The sequence below is a fragment of the Protomyctophum parallelum genome (assembly GCF_964188405.1).
Source record: "Protomyctophum parallelum genome assembly, chromosome: 17".
In the NCBI taxonomy this organism is placed as follows: Eukaryota; Metazoa; Chordata; class Actinopteri; order Myctophiformes; family Myctophidae; genus Protomyctophum; species Protomyctophum parallelum.
The window spans coordinates 31,411,307-31,428,653 of NC_139719.1; the positions used below are offsets into that span (position 1 = coordinate 31,411,307).

At 45.1% G+C, this 17,347-nt stretch overlaps 1 protein-coding gene across 7 annotated transcripts in view; it reads left to right on the forward strand.

The window, feature by feature from the left end:
- LOC310874530 (rho GTPase-activating protein 23-like) overlaps positions 1 to 17,347 on the forward strand; it is a 59,307-nt gene that overhangs the window by 28,606 nt on the left and 13,354 nt on the right. For 3 of the 7 annotated variants that reach the window (XM_083787377.1, XM_083787373.1, XM_083787379.1), the window contains exons 2-9: positions 7,409 to 7,606; positions 11,838 to 11,868; positions 12,456 to 12,551; positions 12,667 to 12,745; positions 13,612 to 13,672; positions 14,259 to 15,699; positions 16,277 to 16,447; positions 17,104 to 17,212. In XM_083787377.1, the coding sequence (XP_083643503.1) occupies positions 7,409 to 7,606; positions 11,838 to 11,868; positions 12,456 to 12,551; positions 12,667 to 12,745; positions 13,612 to 13,672; positions 14,259 to 15,699; positions 16,277 to 16,447; positions 17,104 to 17,212 (2,186 nt within the window). The remainder of the gene's footprint in view (positions 1 to 7,408; positions 7,607 to 11,837; positions 11,869 to 12,455; positions 12,552 to 12,666; positions 12,746 to 13,611; positions 13,673 to 14,258; positions 15,700 to 16,276; positions 16,448 to 17,103; positions 17,213 to 17,347) is intronic. The other 4 variants (XM_083787375.1, XM_083787374.1, XM_083787376.1 and 1 more) reach the window with 4 other exon arrangements.

Sequence of the window (17,347 nt, forward strand, 5' to 3'; positions counted from 1 at the left end):
GTGTCAAAGAAAAGTGCACTGAGGCTCTGACAGTGAAGGTTTGAATGGGGGGGAACACACACACACACACACACACACACACACACACACACACACAGGCTTTTTAGCATTGGTGTGTACTCCGCTGTCAGAGCCAACAGCAGAGGCAGCAGTCAGGTTCTGAGTCTAAAAAGAGGAGACAGGACAGAGAGAGAGAGAGAGAGAGAGAGAGAGAGAGCGAGAGACGCACACATTGCTCACTGGTCAACCAGTACTGAACTGGGAGGCAAAGGGATTGGAGGGATGTAAAAGAGGGAGAGAGAGCGGGGGTGTTGTGACTGTTGTCAGAGAGCAGCAAATAGATTCAAAGGCGAGTGGAAGAGGGAGAAAGAGACAGAGAGAGAGCAGGAGTTGGAGAGAGGGAATGAGACAGAGAGAGAAGAGGGAGGCATTGCTCGTGCTAAGAGGAGTGAGGAGGACTCTATACATGGACAGCAATAATGCCAGTCAGCTAGACCCTGTACTGCACTATAGGACCAACGTACTGTAGAGAGACATGCTGAACTAACATGGGATCGCAGACGTTAATGTGGATTAAATGTGATTCAGCAACCCAGCCCGGGAATTCAACTTGTTTCTGGTCCTGGATCTGGAGGTAAACCTGCCCTGAATCTACCCGAACCTCATGGCAGTGAAGGAGCCACTGGTGTGCGGAACTGACAAGGGACTCATTGAAGAGATTTAGTTGACAATGTCAACAACATGCGACTGATTGATGTCATCTCTTACCTGCACAGAAGTCTTTGCTATTGGACACTAATTTCAAAGCTAAACCTGTAAGGAGTAATCAGCCGAAGGTGAGAGAAGGGGGGGAAAGTGAAACTTCAGTACTGTACGTGGCCAACAACCTCTAACTATGTATGGTGTTAATGTGTAGAAAATTACTAATTAAAATCCTGATATAAAAGCTCAGCTCAAGAAATATTCTGCAACTGTAGATTAGAATAGTTCTATAATCACAAAACACCATGCCTCGCTTTGCATTCAGACTGAAAGAGTCTGGTATCCGATCGAGAAAAGTCTTGACGCAATCTCTTTGATGCCTGTCATGCGCCGCCTCAGAGAGAGGAGTTGTGATCAGCAGCCCAAAGGATGATTGACACCTGGCATTCGCTGTAAAAGGATGGAACCCCGAACCAGATCCACCTGAAGGATTACAAATGCACAACCCTGGACTTGGCTTTCTGGGTCGATGCCTCGGTTAATCCGAGACACCCTGTTGTGCTTTGCTTCCACTTTGTGTGTCGTCGTCGCGTCCGATCCCACCATACCGAGAGCAGAGATGGTTTCTAAGTGACCAAATCTCTCGTATGCTGGGGCAACTACCTTTGGCCCCCATGCAGGTGTGAGTGTGTGTATAGAGGACACGTATATGTGGGCGTCGGTGCTATGTTGAGTGTGTCGGGTGTTGCACCAGCTCCGTCGGGTCATGAGTGGCGTTTCCGTTGTTCGGTGGGTGTGGACTGCAGCGACCCAGAGCCCCGCTGCATCTGGCTGGCTGTGTTGCAAGGTGTGTCCGTGTCGTCTCGCCCCTCCCCCCTGGTGACCCCCATTGCCTCTCCCAGAAGACGGGGGCCCCGCAGGCTTACGCAACGTCACCGCCTTTACTTGGTAAGAGGGGACAAGAATTCAAAGTGATGATGATGCTTTGACAGCAAACCATTTACTAAAACTCCTTTTTTAACTTTGTTCTAAAAAATATCCTACCCAAATGGCAACTTTTCTTTTTAGCCTAAATATTAAACTACTCGTTAAAATGGATATTCTTTTGCAGTGCTAATTTCAGGGCATCAGCCCAGTGTCCAATACGAGCATCAGCTTGTGCATATTAATTAGATTGACTGGTCTAAAAACAGCCATTGCCGTCAACAATCTTGAGGGGCTTCCGCTGCCATCCTCCTCCTCCTAGGCCTAACTGATCTGATGACAGTAGACAGGTATGGTCCCTCTGATATTTATCTGACGCCATCCTACTTCAACCTTTTGCGTCTGCTTCGATCAGTGTAGGTACTGTAGGTCAGTGGTTCCCACACTTTTTCATGTGAAGGACCCCTAAATTGACATTTATTAGCCCGCGGACCCCCATTTGAAAAGATATGCCAAGGACCCCCATAAGAGAAGATCTGTATGGTTCTAGCAGTGATTCTCAACCTGTTTAATTTCAAGGACCCCCAGGTTTGACATGCATTAGGCTACAGACCCCCATTTAATGGCATTTCTATCTCTGAGACCCCCAATTTATATTGAACCAAATGGACCCGTCAGGGTCCATTTGGTTCCATTTGTACACTCTGAGTTACAGACCCATAAGGGTCCATTTGGTTCCTAACTATCATTTAGCTGGGGACCCCCTGGAACTCCCTCAGGTACCCCTGGGGGTCCCCGGACCCCACTTTGGGAAACACTGCTGTAGGTGACACGAGAGACACGTGATGGTTGACTGTACAGTGCCCTCTCCTTCCCCGCTGATGATGTAAGCCAGTGGTTCTCAAGGACCCACATAACTCGGAGAGTGTACAAATGTCCCGAGGGACCCCACTTTGAGACCCCACTTACTTTGAGAACCACAGATGTAAACCATAAAAAACTCACAATATACTCACAATTCAGGATTTTTCTTGAATGATCTCATGTATCTATCTCCACTTCTTTTTGCTACCTACACATCACAGTGACTCATGCATTGTTTTTAGCTGCATGAGTGGATCTGCCTGTAACCTTTCGTTGACCCCCCCCCCCCCCCCCCCATGAAAACAACTACAGTGGCATGTTCAAACTCTCCTTTATGCGTCGTTGAGCTATTTTCATAGCCCTGTAAGAACCATTCAAAACGAGCATCATTTTAAATTAAAAGGTTTCTCGTCAACAATTTGCTGATCTAGATTTGTTGGGGCCGTTTAGAAGAGCAGGCCTTGGCTGCCAGGTTGCTCATCTAGTGTAGTAAGACTGATTGAGAGTGAGAAAGATTCAACACTTGGTGTAGCTTCATTCAGTTATTCTGTGTGTGAGTGTATTTGTGTATATTGATATAATGTTCATGGTAACACTTTCGTAAGCATGTGCATTGTGCGCGAGTACAGTGTGTGTTGCTTTGTTTCTGCCTACTGTAAGTATTATATAATGGATTGCAAAAGAAGCATGCTGACTACAGTAGCTAAAGGGAGCTGCTCTCACCACTGTGTGTGTGTGTGTGTGTGTGTGTGTGTGTGTGTGTGTGTGTGCGTGCACGCGTGTGTGTGTGTGTGTGCGTGCGTGCGTGTGTTTTCCTCATGTGTCTGTGTAACGGAGAGAGAGATAGTGATAGAGAGGACAATTCAATGACTACACTGTATGTGTTCTTGCTGTGTCATCACCGCAACTGATTCGGCATTTGTTTCGTTGTTTGTGTAAATGCATTCAGTGGCACGTGACTGCCTGCAATGTTCAACTCTGCATCAGAAATCATTATCTCCGCCAGGCCGGACGGCCAAAGGCCTGAAACAATGTTTCTGTCCGTCCGTGTGTGTGAAGTGTGAACTGCTAATCTTCTGGCACCATTGTACGGATTTGTGTGAAACTTTGCACGCACACTCCCAGTAGGCCAAGGAAGAACCCCACTCAGACTGGCGTAGACCCACTGTACACTCGGAGGAGGGCACTTCTCTAGTTCAATTTGTTTACAAACTGTGTGTCTGTGTGTTAGAGATGAATGATATACGAATTAGTTCTCAGTGGAGCAGAGAATCTCTGTCATTATGATCTCAATAATGTCCAAATAGGAAGTTCCACACAGCTGCATATTTGGGAAAGACTGGTTCAGTGGATCAAAATGTGAAAAATATTTTTTGTTTTAGGGGAATAAATACAATAGTTTTGTCTACAATTGTAAATAGGAAAGGAAAAAGAAAGTCGATGCTGATCAGTGTAGTGGTTTGTGAGATTACACACACACACATACACACACAACACAACACAATCTGAACGTAATGATTTTAGACGGTGAATTAGGCCTAAGGCAGTTCAATACTCTGACTCAACGTGACACCTCTGTGAACACAGAATGTGTGTGCAAAACAGTTACCAAGAAGTCATTCAATCGTTATTATTCATCAGATGGGCTTCACTGTTTTACTGTTTGCCTTAGATAACAATTTGCTATGCTAAAGTGTGTCTGTGTGTGTGAGAGAGATTTTGACGGGAGAGCATTTGCGCTCTTGTTATATCGTCCAATAAAGGTTTTCCAGTCGGGTGCGTAAGACAAACAAAAGACCAAGAAGTATAGTATACAACATGCACTGCCTCCTCGCATGGTTACCTCAATAGGCTTTTCTCACAAATAAGTTGGGTATTAGTATTGAGTACTGGAGCAATGGAAAAGCACTACATGTATGTTATGGGCTGCGAGGCCTATAGCTGTGCTAAGCTTGGACAAGTTGGACCTGGCAGAATTTAGGGCAGTGTGTAAAAATGAGACACTGGCATTGCTGGCATTTCGAGAGAGAGAGAGAGAGAGAGAGAGTCGGGGGGGCTGTACAGGGGATGAGTGTGTAGAGGTGTCAGAATATCTCACACTCAAGTGTTTGTTTACATACACTTGCTTGTGAAATGTCAGGTGAAAGATGATGAGGAATTTTAACATGGAGTCATCCCGTTACCCAACACACACTTTCCCATCCCAATGCTCCCATACAGGATCCTTATACCTCTGTTAGTCATGTACAGTATGCAACTATGCATACTTCCATACAGTATGTGCCTGGTTCTAATGCAGTTGGGGTGTTGCTGTTTAAGTGCACACGCACGCACACAGACACAGACACAGACACACACACACACACACACACACACACACACACACACAGTCACACACACACAGTCACACTCACACTCACACACAGTCACACACAGTCACACACAGTCACACACACACAGTTGTACAGTAGATTTGTCAGTTGCGATGAAACATACTGTAGGGACATTCTGGGGTTATTTTCAGTGTGTTCCTGAAACCATGCCTAATATCCTCGGTAGAATAACATCCAGTCTTTGTTTTTTTTATTTAGGCAGGGCTCATGAGTGCTACAGCACTCCCAGCTGATGCCAATATTTCCAACAACATCTATCTAATGATCTAATGATATGCAAGGAAATCCGTCCTATTCACATGGCTGGCTGGGATTGAGTGTTTGAGTTTGTTAGATGTTTGTTAGCCTTGTTTTTTCATGTCTGTAGCGTACGGTATGACTATATTGTTGTCTTATTGTAATCACATTAACGTGTGAAAATGTTGAATTGATTTGTTTCCCTCCATGGAAAGTATGCGTTCCCTCCCTTCCCTGGTGCTGGAGCTATTCTTAGAGCTGAAGGCTTCCCCGAATTGCTGCCTACACCAGGCGGCTCTACAATCCACTTCCTGCCTCGAGACTCACAATTCAATTCCTGTTGTTTTTGTAAGGGTTTAGGGACTGCCAGGTGTGTGTGTGTGTGTGTGTGTGTGTGTGTGTGTGTGTGTGTGTGTGTGTGTGTGTGTGTGTGTGTGTGTGTGTGTGTGTGTGTGTGTGTGTGTGTGTGTGTGTGTGTGTGTGTGTGTGTGTGTGTGTGTGTGTGTGTGTGTGTGTGAGACGGTGTGCTATCATGTGTGAGACGTACCTGACAGATTTGAGACAGTAATCACTCATGCATCATGATGATGATGTGTGCATGGGGATGTTTATAGCTTAGGTGAAGCCAGGGCATTATGGGTGCGAATAGGAACAGATTTGTTTGTTCGCTCTATCCAGTCTAGTAAGATTATAGGAAGTAACTACTTGTTTTGGATGGACAGTGGACTGTCAGAGGATGCAATCTGCAAAACTTAAGTGGATGGAGTGTCCATACCAGACTATACACATCATATATATAGGATGTGTCTTATAATCCATTTAATGTGTAGTTTTCAGTGGCAGAATCTGCCAGTCTCTGCTAGCCCTGTCATGTCTAACATAATAATAAAAACAAGACTGATCTAGGAATAATACAAGTTATAAAATTATAATACACAAGGGTATTAAGCAGTAATAAATGTGTGAATTATTTTTAAATGACCTTATAGGTGTGCAAAAACTATCAATATCAGACATTATCATTTGCAATTGCATATTCACTGGATTACTGAGGTAGGATGAGTGTAGGATGTGTTTCAGTCAGAGGAAAATAGTCTACATAATATATTGATGTTGAATTGACGCCTTTTTCATTCATCCAGTCATGTTAAAATACAGTTTATTTCCATATTTGTGCCTTCTTAGTGACTGTGCATGTCTGAAGTGTTGGGCTGAACAGTGACTCACCCACATCCTACATCCTGTTATACTTTCTGTAAAGGTGTGTGCCCCCTTGACCGTGTATTGTTCACAGCATTTTCCAGGTGTCTGTTTATAAGGGATAATACGTTCTTTTTGTTCTATAAATGTTATTAATAGCCAGGCCTGTACCTATTTTTAACTCTGCCATTGTTGGCTAGAGGCAATTCATTTGATTATGGGTGAGGTTGTTAAAGAAAATAGAGCTTCCTTCTGAGAGAGAGGAAGTTACTGCAAAATTCCTGACATTGGTAGAATTCTACTCGGGTGGGGTTTGGATTGAGTTCTTGGCAAACAAACAAACAAACACACACAGACAGACAGACTTCTCTGACATTTACGCCGTAAATCTATGGATGAATGCAAACACAAGTACACTGGCACTCTGAAATTAGCCCTTCGCTAAGTCCCTCCCAAACCCGTCCTTGTCCAATAGAACGTTAGCAGCGAGATTATTTAAATAAACTAGAAATTCGAGGAAATGACAGAGGGAGAAATCAACTTTTAACGACCACCCGACAGGAGTTTTCATGTTGCACAGTAAGACTATGGTCATTAGTATTATTGCCATCACCTGGGTTGGGCAGTTGGTCAGCCATGCAAAATAACATTGACAGCTATGAGGTGGCGAAAGCTTGACCTGCATACCAACAGTTGCTAAACTATTTGGATTGGCATTGGACAATCACTTTTTGGGGTGGGATTTAGCGAAGGGCTAGCCGCAGTCCTCATGAAAATCATTCTATGCTCTTGCACTCAACCTCCACCCTGCTCTCTTCCACCTGTGTGAGAATGCTGGTCGTTGACTAGTGCTACAGTTAAGCATTCAACTCCCTTGTGTCATCCAAGCTTGTTACCAATCTCAGACATGACTAGGACTCAATGCCACCCCATATACAAACTGAATCCTGCAGTCTACTGACAGACCGCAGGTGGTGCAGACTGGCACTAGCACCGCCTCCACACACTGACTTGCTGTGTATCTATGTACACCTCTAGGTTCTTCTTGTTTTAACCCAATGGACCTGCTCCATCTTCTTTCCTGACAGACCAAAGGGCGGAGAGATGGCATGGTGTCGTCCAATGAGAACAGGCGCCGCCGGCCTTTGTCGTCGGGTGAAGTGGAGGGCATGGCATGGCATGGTCCTCGAACCGTCTTCCTCCAAAAGAACTCGCAGGGATTCGGTTTCACGCTGCGCCACTTCATCGTTTACCCGCCTGAGTCCTCCCTCCACACCAACATCAAGGTAAACATACACACTGAGTCCTCCGTCCACACCAACATCAAGGTAAACATACACAGGGATCTTCACTAGAAGAGTAGCTCTCAGTCCCACTCCCAATTGAGTGTTCAGAAGAAAGTACTCGGAAGTACTCGGTACTCGGAAGTTCAAAAAATTATAATGAAGGTGCTCTTTGGCTCGGGACTGAAAACGTGCAACAAAGGGAAAAAAGACAAGGAACTCTTCTGGTGAAAAAAGTTAAAAAGCCTTGATTGATGTGGCTATTTATTAATGGAATAAAAAAAACATGGATAACCCACACGTAGGAGCTTCACAGCCTTCTTCAGGGTACCCGATTGACTGTCTTTGGTGTGAGCCCAAAACCCAATCAAAGCACAGACTTTGACAGTAAACTTTATCAGTGATATTTGTGCAGGTGAACATGATGTGAATTCATCTCCATACTGGATCCCATGCCGTCTGTTGGGTCTGAAGTTCAGAAAGACATAGCAAATACAAGGCAGTATATATCTATATTATATATACTGTACTAGTTCTTACCCGTTCTGAATACCGGTATATGAACAACAAATGAGTGTGGGTAATGCGATGTAATAGATCACATTACTGATAGGGAGGGAATTGTTAACAGATGATCTTGGGAAGTTGGGTTGGGCACAAATAAGTAGGCTAATGTAAGATGGATGGTTGCCATTGGTTGGATAGACGGACGGACGCCTGTATGTATTTTACCATTGTATTTTACCGACGGCACGGGATCTGTGTTCCCCCTCCGTCGAGTGGTGGATTATATTATTGATATGTTATGATCCAACAGATATAAAAGTACACAGTAATGTAACTTTGGGGAGTGTAACCAAATCATCCAAATGGATATGTTGTGGTGTCGAAACACAAACACCTTTAGGCTACTGGGAAAGTATGTGTGCATCACAGTGCATGTGTGGATGTCTGGACGATAACACACGGTGGAGGAGGGGGACGGACAGTGTGGTGTTGAAACAGCGCATGTGTTCATGTTAACGCACGTATCGTTGGTTGTTAATTCCCCTGTCCAACGTTATGGCTGCTAAATCCCCCGTCCTGGGCGGAATGGGTGTCGAAAAACCCTGTTTGTATTTGTCTGGCACGGCAAATAAATGGTAAATGGTGCATTTATATAGCGGCTTTACATAGATTGTGCATTACATTCACCCATTCACACACACATTCATACACTGATGGCAGTGGAAACCATGCAAGGCACCAACCAGCACATCAGGAGCAATTAGGCGTTCAGTGTCTTGCTCAAGGACACTTTGACACTAACTCTGGGGGAGCCCTGGTTTGAGCCCGGGTTTGAACTGGCAAGCTTTCGCTGCGTCAGTGCAGGCTTTCAGCTGCCTGTCTGCCACGCACCACCCGCGTTGGCCACGCTGGTTCACCAAAAATTCACCCGCGGCCGCGTCTGGTTTGAAGTTGTATCAACTGACGTGCGAACATTACGAAGGTGTCAAATAACTGTAGTATGCGCCCGAGATGTTTTCCCTGTGTGGCTCTGCTGCCTGCCAGGGGGCTGTCTAATTCCTAAATGGGAGGTGCGGTGGAGAAGGCAAGGGGAATGTTGCACGGAAAACTGTGACCCATTGGGAGGGACACATCTGTGTCTGTGTCCCTCCCAACATGCATTTCACTAAGCGAGCAGCAGTCTTGCTCTGTATGCTAATACAGACAGACTTTCCTCAAATTAATAGATAGATATTCTGCAGCCTAGTTGTTTCTCTGCCCTCTCTTTTGGTTATCTTTTACATACATAATGAAGAATGAATTCTAATACAACACACACACACACACACACACACACACACACACACTTATTTCCTGAGGCTTCTTTATGACCTACTGATGGATTCTAGCCTAGGAGCAAAAATAAATCTCATTAAAAGAATCTAATTAAAAGAAAAAACAGGCTGATTCACTTTTTGACCCATATTCTTTTTGCCTTTTTTTCCCCCTGAACCTGAAGTGTGTGCCGAGTTTTGGAAAAAAGTAGTAGCAAAATGTTTTGAAAATGGGGGAAAATCTTCAAAGTTGAAATAGGCCGGACCTTTATGAGAAGTTGTGTCGCAATCCAGAGACAAATATTTGTGGCTCCTAGAATCCATCAGTAGGTCCTAAAGAAGCCTCATGCTGAATGTGCCGCTTTTATCCGCTTCGTAGCGGTAATGTAAAAAAAATGTTATTAAGCCACTGGACCATAATGGACACTAGATGATCAGCCCTGTAAACTAACCTTATGCGATGAGCCATGCTACAGCTAATCTACTAAGCTAACCTTTTGGAGCTGCAGGGTTAAACCTGTACCAGCTGACAGGGTCATGAGGTCAATAGAGATCCTAGAGGGACTTAAAAGGCGATTCCACATCTTTGAGCCACAAAACTGTAGCCTCAGCAAGTTCCAAGAGACTTTGACTTACACTAGAGGTTCCCAACAGTTTTACTGTTGAGATTTGATTACAAACCAATCTTTTGAAATTAGCTGCAATGAAATATCTCATGGTCAATGTGAAAAAATACCAATCATCTACCATTATAAACCATGTTGTGGCTGGTATGTCTTGTTTATAATGTACTTTCCAGTCACCTGGAGCCCAGCATTCTAAAGTCTGATGGGTTGCTAAAGTCTAATGGGTTGGCTGTGGGTCCTTGGGTCCTTGGGACCCACAGCCACACAGACCTCTGGGTAATGCAGTTTTTAGAGTTTTTACAGTGAGTCTCTCTCCAACTAGATTGGACAGTAGCTGGTGTTGTGGTCTATGTCACGATCCCTGCATGGCCAAAGCCCTAGGTCTTTGTCTGGACAGGTTGGGAATGAGCTAGGTCAGCGAAGCCTCAAAGCCCCTCAGCTAGGTTCAGTCAGTCAGTCAGTCAGTCACTCAGTCAGTCAGTCAGTCAGTCAGTTGGTCAGATAGTCAGTTAGCCAAGCCAGCGGTGTGGTTGCTCAGCAACTGCCCAAACTGTCCAGTCAGCTGGGGCTGTTGCTGGAGGGAAATGTGGGTGTGTTATGAGTGTTGGGTAAGCTGCTGGAAAGTCTAGTGAGGTCAGGGGGACCAGCTAAATGAGTGCCGCCTGCTGGACGAAAGTGGTATGGCGCTTGGGTGCATCGTGATGAGAAGCAATTGTATTGTGATGTGCGTCTGGTTTGGGGTGCCATCTCATATGTTAAAGCATAGCATCAATGCTAGCGAGCTAAAACGAGGTCCATCCTTGCTCTAGAAAATGCCAATGTTCCCATCTCGCTCAAGACCTCCGAACATCGCCGATTAGTTCAAAACCACGGATAGCGCAGTAGTTTCAGAGAAAAAAGCATGCAAAGGCCGAGGCTAGAACAGAAGCTAATGGCTATGGAGGATGAGACACAGTGCGGGCGGGGCCCTAGATGAGGCCCTAGGCGAGGCCCCTAGTAACCGTGCACAGCAACCGAGTGGTTCCATAAGAAATTAAAATAGCAAGGCAATCTTATAGCGATAGCAAACGCCTCAAGACGAGCCTATTCGTCAAGAGCATTAATTAATCAGGACGAGAATACCCGTCGACAGGTTTAAATGTGTTAAATGAAGCTTCACTACAGTCACAAGCTAAGCTTCAGAAACATGGCAAAATATGTTTACTACATCAAAGCCCAACATTGAAACAACTTCATTCCAGGTCAATAGTGTCTTGGGGATCTATAAAACTGTCTGACAAACAGGCCAGGCAAAAGAAAATCAGTTCAATGATTTATTAGACAATAAGCCTAAAGCCGCTGTCACTGCTCCAAAATCAATTTGGCGAAATGAAAGAAGAGAAAGTGCTCCACGTACCGGTAATAACAAAAAGCAGGTGCCGTGTGGCGTGTGCGTGCATGCTGGGATAAGTAACGCGTGCATCTACAGTGTGTGTGTGTATGTGTGTTTAATTTTTAACTCTAGTACAACATGTCTTCTAATACTATATTATATTATTATATACTGATCATATTATATTATTATACTGATCTGAATCAATATTATATTGGGAGGACCCTGCGAATTTTGTGTGTGTGTGTGTGCGCGTGTGTGCGTGCATGTTTTGTGGGGGGATTCAGGATTGTGTCCTTATTCTCAGGCATAGGTGTCATAGATATTAGAGCCAGTTTCTCTGAGCTCATAAGCGCCACCCTGTGGTCTTGTTTTCCACTACAAGTCTGCTCTACTCTGTTGTGTTTCTCGTGCAGGATGAAGAGAACGGAAACGACACTGGGAAAGGTGAGTGTCCTTGGCTTCACCAAGTCATTGCCTGGCATACCACTTTCATTCAAATATACAATACATCTACTGTACAGTATATATAGTACAGTATGCTGCCTTCAAGCCATTGTTAGCAGGTTACAGGCATAGAATGCCAGGATTTGTCACGTTACTCATACCAGTTAGAAAGGAACTGCTTCATTCTGTTTACAGTAGGTTGTCATGATGCTTTTCCATTGTTTTCATCTCTAGATGAATACATAATATTCCTAATATGAATAACCAATGGCAGATATGTTGTTTAGTTTACGTGATGAATGGGCACTATGTGTTTACTGTCTGTGTTAGGCAAGGCTTTGCTTGAAGGCCATAACCCCCTCAGGGCTAATGAAGATCTATTAATGTACATCTATTCAGTTCTATGATTAACAAATCCCCAGGACGTGCGTGGTGTGTTTGCTTGTATCTAGGTGTGGTTCACCAAATGTGGTTTCTGCTCATGTTTTCCTTTCAGGAAGTGTTGTTGGCTCACTTGATGATGATGATGATGGTGTGTGTGTGTGTGTGTGTGTGTGTGTGTGTGTGTGTGTGTGTGTGTCTTGTAGCAGGTTGCCAGAGGTCTCGTTTGGAGCCAATGGACACCATCTTTGTAAAAAGTGTCAGGGACCATGGTCCTGCCCACCAAGCTGGACTGTGTACAGGTAAGACAGATCTACATGTGCACATACTGTACACGCACATGCACACACACACATAATATGTGTGAAATCTATATTATATATTTCACACTCCTTCTCGTGTGTGTGTGTTCTCAAGGGGACAGGCTGGTGAAGGTGAATGGAGAGACTATTCTAGGAAAGACCTACTCTCAGGTGATCGCGCTCATCCAAAACAGGTGGGTAGAGACCAGTGTTGTTTTCGTCGACTAATACCATTACGAAAAATGTTCGTCGACTACCTTTTTTCATTGACAAAAACGACATAAAAACTAAATAAAAACTAAGCCATGATGACTAAAACTATGACTAAATATACTGAAAAGTTCGTCAACAAATAAAAACTAAACTAAAATGTTAGGAAGGGATTTAGTGGACAAGAGATCCAATACAAGTCATTTTACACTTGGCTCCATGCTGAAAATAGCAGATCTACAAGCTCACGTGCTCACTCGCTGTGAGCTTGTAGATCTGCAATTTTCAGCAAGTCATCAGTCATCACAACGCCATCAAGGCCCACCAAAACACATTTTAGTCGACTAAATCAACTGTATATTTAGTCGACTTAAATCTTATGATATTTAGTCGACTAAAACTAGACTAACACTAGACTAAATCATTCCAGGTGTCTAAAAACTCAACATTTGCTGCCAAAAACAACACTGGTAGAGACTTATTACATTATCTCAGTGGTTCACAAACCCTCAGGGTTCCTTGATGGGAGTTCCAAATGGACATGTTACGTTTCCATCCAGTTACATTTGTACACTCAGAGTTATGGGTGTTTGAGAAGCACTGCATTATATACTATTATATTGCATTACTTTCTTTAATTCTGAATAGTCAATCATAACATAATATAACATTGCATCTGCCTCTGTTTACATTGCATACAATTTGAAAGCTAATAAAATAATTGTAATATCAGTCATTTGTATCAAATTATTTACTTTGCTCGCAATTAGCCAAGTAATAAGTGGGTTAATACATAGTGAGTCAGTCAGTATTGGACAATAAAGCTCATTACCCTAATCTTTTTCAGCAGTGAGAATTCTCTGGAACTCTCCATTATGCCAAAAGATGATGACGTGTTGCAGTTGGTAAGTGTGAGTATTGGATTTCTTCTTCTTTCTCTCCTTATCCCTCTTTCCACATTGTTATACACGTAGATAGACCTTTGTCAAAAACATGGCTAAAGTACTTGATTCTGCTTTGTCTTAGTATGGTATCATTTTTTATCCGATTACCCACAATGCATGTTAAGAAGTCAAGCTTTCTGTCTCCTCCAAGTGATCACGTATGTTGTTTAAATATACAGCAGCTGATAATGGATTCATTAATGTATCTTTCTGTTTCTGTTGTCATAGAACTGCACAACTATATCAAAAAATAATATTATTTGATTGAGGGTAACAATCTCTTTGACAACAAAAAAGAAGGATACACCAATGACCTACATTATGGTAACAGAACAGCTATCCTACTAAATCGAAGCCGAATTAAGTATGTTGACAACGTTTGGGAAAACGGTCTATTGTGTATAATGAGGCCATTTAGTTCAGTTTGTTTTCTCTTTCTCTAATTTAATTGTGTGCTGCATGTTGAATCTGTTTTGCTGTCCCCTCTGACCTGTCAATTGCTTCTTGGTTTCCCATCCCTGCCTTTCTTCCTTCCATGTGGCTCTCTCCTCAGGCATACTCTCAGGACGCCTACCTGAGAGGCAATGAGCCATACATAGGAGAGGCCCAGAACCTTCCTGAGCCACCACCACCCTGCTACCCTTTCCCCAAGCCCAGCTCTGCTGCTCCCCAGCCCGGCCACAACCACCATAGCCCTGTGGACAACTGGCATTGCCGACCCAGCGCTAACCTCGCCACATCCCCGCTGGACAACCGCTCCACTGTTGCCGTCACCCCGACCTCCGGCTGGCCCGGGGGTCCTGAGGAGGAGGGCGGTGGCAACCATTTTGCCCCCTCGGGGCGGCAGCGCCGTCGCTCCTCATCCGCCGTGAGTGCGCTGGACTTCCATTTCGCCAACCACAACGCTGCCGTCGCCTCAGCAACCCTGCCCACGCCACGGAAGAGTAGCCTGCCGGTCTCGTCCCGCAGCCACACAGATGCCCTCTGCCACCAGGCACTATCAGACTGGTACTACAGCCAGGCAGAGGCGGCCGAGCACATGTCTCCTCGCCACCGGAGTGTATCTCAGGACAGATTGGCCGAGCTGGGGCTAGGGTTAGCGCTCGGCCCGAAGGCTGCCCGTGGAACATCTGCTGATCAGCGGAATCGAGACACCCTCCTTTTCCACCACCAGGCAGCAGCTGCCTCCCACGGCCATGACTCCTATTGGCTGGGAGGGTGGGGAGGCGTGTCCGGGCCAGGAAGTAGGTCATGCTCAGAGAGCTTGCTGGCGGCCTACGCCGATTACGAACACAGCTATGGCCGCTCAGTGGAAACATTAGCGCAAGCCTCCGCAATGGTCTCGCAGCCTCCCTCGCACGTGACAAAAGCTGTTGAGGAAAAAGACAGGAGAGGCTCTAACGGCCAGCATCATCAGACCGTGGTTATGTGCCCTTTGGCGACCATTGTCACAGCGCCTCCCAGTGGGAGGCTGAGTGGACAGCAGGTAGCCGAGCCCCAGACCAGGAGGGTGAAAGAAGACGAGCTGGTGGGCTACAAGAGCTACAGTCCGTCCTTCTGCCGCAAGGCTGACCACATCCTCCAGCAGGCGCACTCCTTCAGGGAACCCGGCTACAGTGGCACGCATCTCCCCTGGAACGCCAGTAACAAAAGCAGCCCGACAGACAGCGAAGGAGGGGTCGAGCCCCGGCCCAAGTCGACCCCAACCCTGCTCACATCAGAGGAGGAGAGGGAGGCTGTTTCCCCTGTCCCCTTCAACCAAGATGTAATCCTGAGGCAAAAGCCGCCCTCGGGACGGCGTACAACCATCCACAGCCTTCGGCACCCCCACTATGCGTCGACTGTGGACTCACATGAGCCCCCCGGTTTACTGCCATCTCCTGGGACTGTCGAAACACTGTCCCCTGTCTCCGGGGGTCCGAGCACCAACCGCAGGGCCAACGGTAGCCTGGCACCACACACACATGACTCCCTGTCCTCTATTCCCTTTATAGGTTAGTGCCCTCCTCTCATTTGCACCTACAGTGTAACCTTTGTGAGTCTGTGCTATGTACTGTATGCCCTCATGTATGTCATGCATACAATTTTTTTTATGTATTTGTAGTGGTTTTGTGTATACATGAACAATGTTTTCTGTGTAACTTAAGGAAATACCTTGTCGATTTCAAACTTAAACTCCTTTGTTCTGATGTGACATTGATAATATAGTGTCAAAAGAGTGTGTGTGTATGAAATGTTGCCATCACAAAACAATGACGTCAAATGCATTGTTTTACACACTTTTGACAAATGTTTCGTGTCATCAAACAACAAAATCTGAACAAAATCTTTGCCACACTATTGCATTATTAACAATGATTGATATCCTCACATCAGAATAATAAGATTTAGGTTGAAAATCATTGAAGTTTCCCTTTAATTAATGAAGAAACTCAACCCCTGTTATCCACCACTCACTTGTGGACCCCCCCCCCCCTCCCACCAACAACAACCCCCCCCCCCCCCCCCTCTCCAACCCCCCCCCCCCCCCCCCCCCCCCAACCCACACATTTGACCTCCACGACCCCGCAGATGAACCCAGCAGCCCCACTGTTGACCGGCGGGCCCGCCATGTGCCTGCCAGCGCTGTGGTGTCCACCTCCAGTGCCCAGTCCTCCACTGTGGCCGCCCTCCCTTCCACTACCGTCACCCCCACCCAAACCTCCTCCTCCCCCTTTGTCCAACTCCGTTTTCAGGAATGCAGTGAGTGACACTTAACCGTCTCGTATCCACTCTCACCTCCATGCTCCAAAACCCCCTGTCTCATCAACCTCAAACGTAAAGGGATACAGTGGCATTATAGTATTCAAAAGTTCTATTTCAAACACGCCCTTTTTTTCTCTTGAGCCACAGATTTAGAATGTCAGTGTATTCCTTTTAATATACGTTTATCACATTAATCCCTCTCTCTGCTCATGTCTTGTCTGATATTCATCACTCACACTTCTTACTGTAACAAAGCATCCTTCATTTTGTTATTAAAATCTATTCACAGTTTGATCTATACAAATTTCAATAACCCAATAGTCTTGTACAGTATATCGTCACTGTCGAGTGGAAACCTTGTATGTCCAAAACCGTTATTAGTTTTTATAAAGAATCAATAGTGACAATAGCCAATCTACAAGCTCACATCTAGAAGCTCACAACGCATGCTGTGTTGTGAGCTTTTAGATCTGCTATTTTCACTACTTTTGTGTGACACACTGACACTCTGGTATTATGATGTAGGCTTTCATTTATGAAATATGGAGATATGGAGGTTTCTAGCCCGACAGCAACGATATATAGTTTGTGTCTGTATGTTTCATCCTTACCTTCTTTTGTTTTCCTTTCTTGAATACTTTTGGCTCGTTCAGGTAGTATCAAGGGTCGCCGGTCTTCCTACCTGCTGGCCATCACCACAGAGCGCTCCAAGTCTTGTGACGAGGGTCTCAACTCATTCAGGGAAGAAGGACGTGTCTTTGCGTAAGTTTGGACTTCAGTATCAGTTCTGAAGGCTGGTTTATAAATATCCAATATTTATTTTGCAGGTTTGTCAGAGGGGAGGTTAACGACATGAACTCTAGACGTGCCACTTCTGGGTTCTGAACATTTGACAAA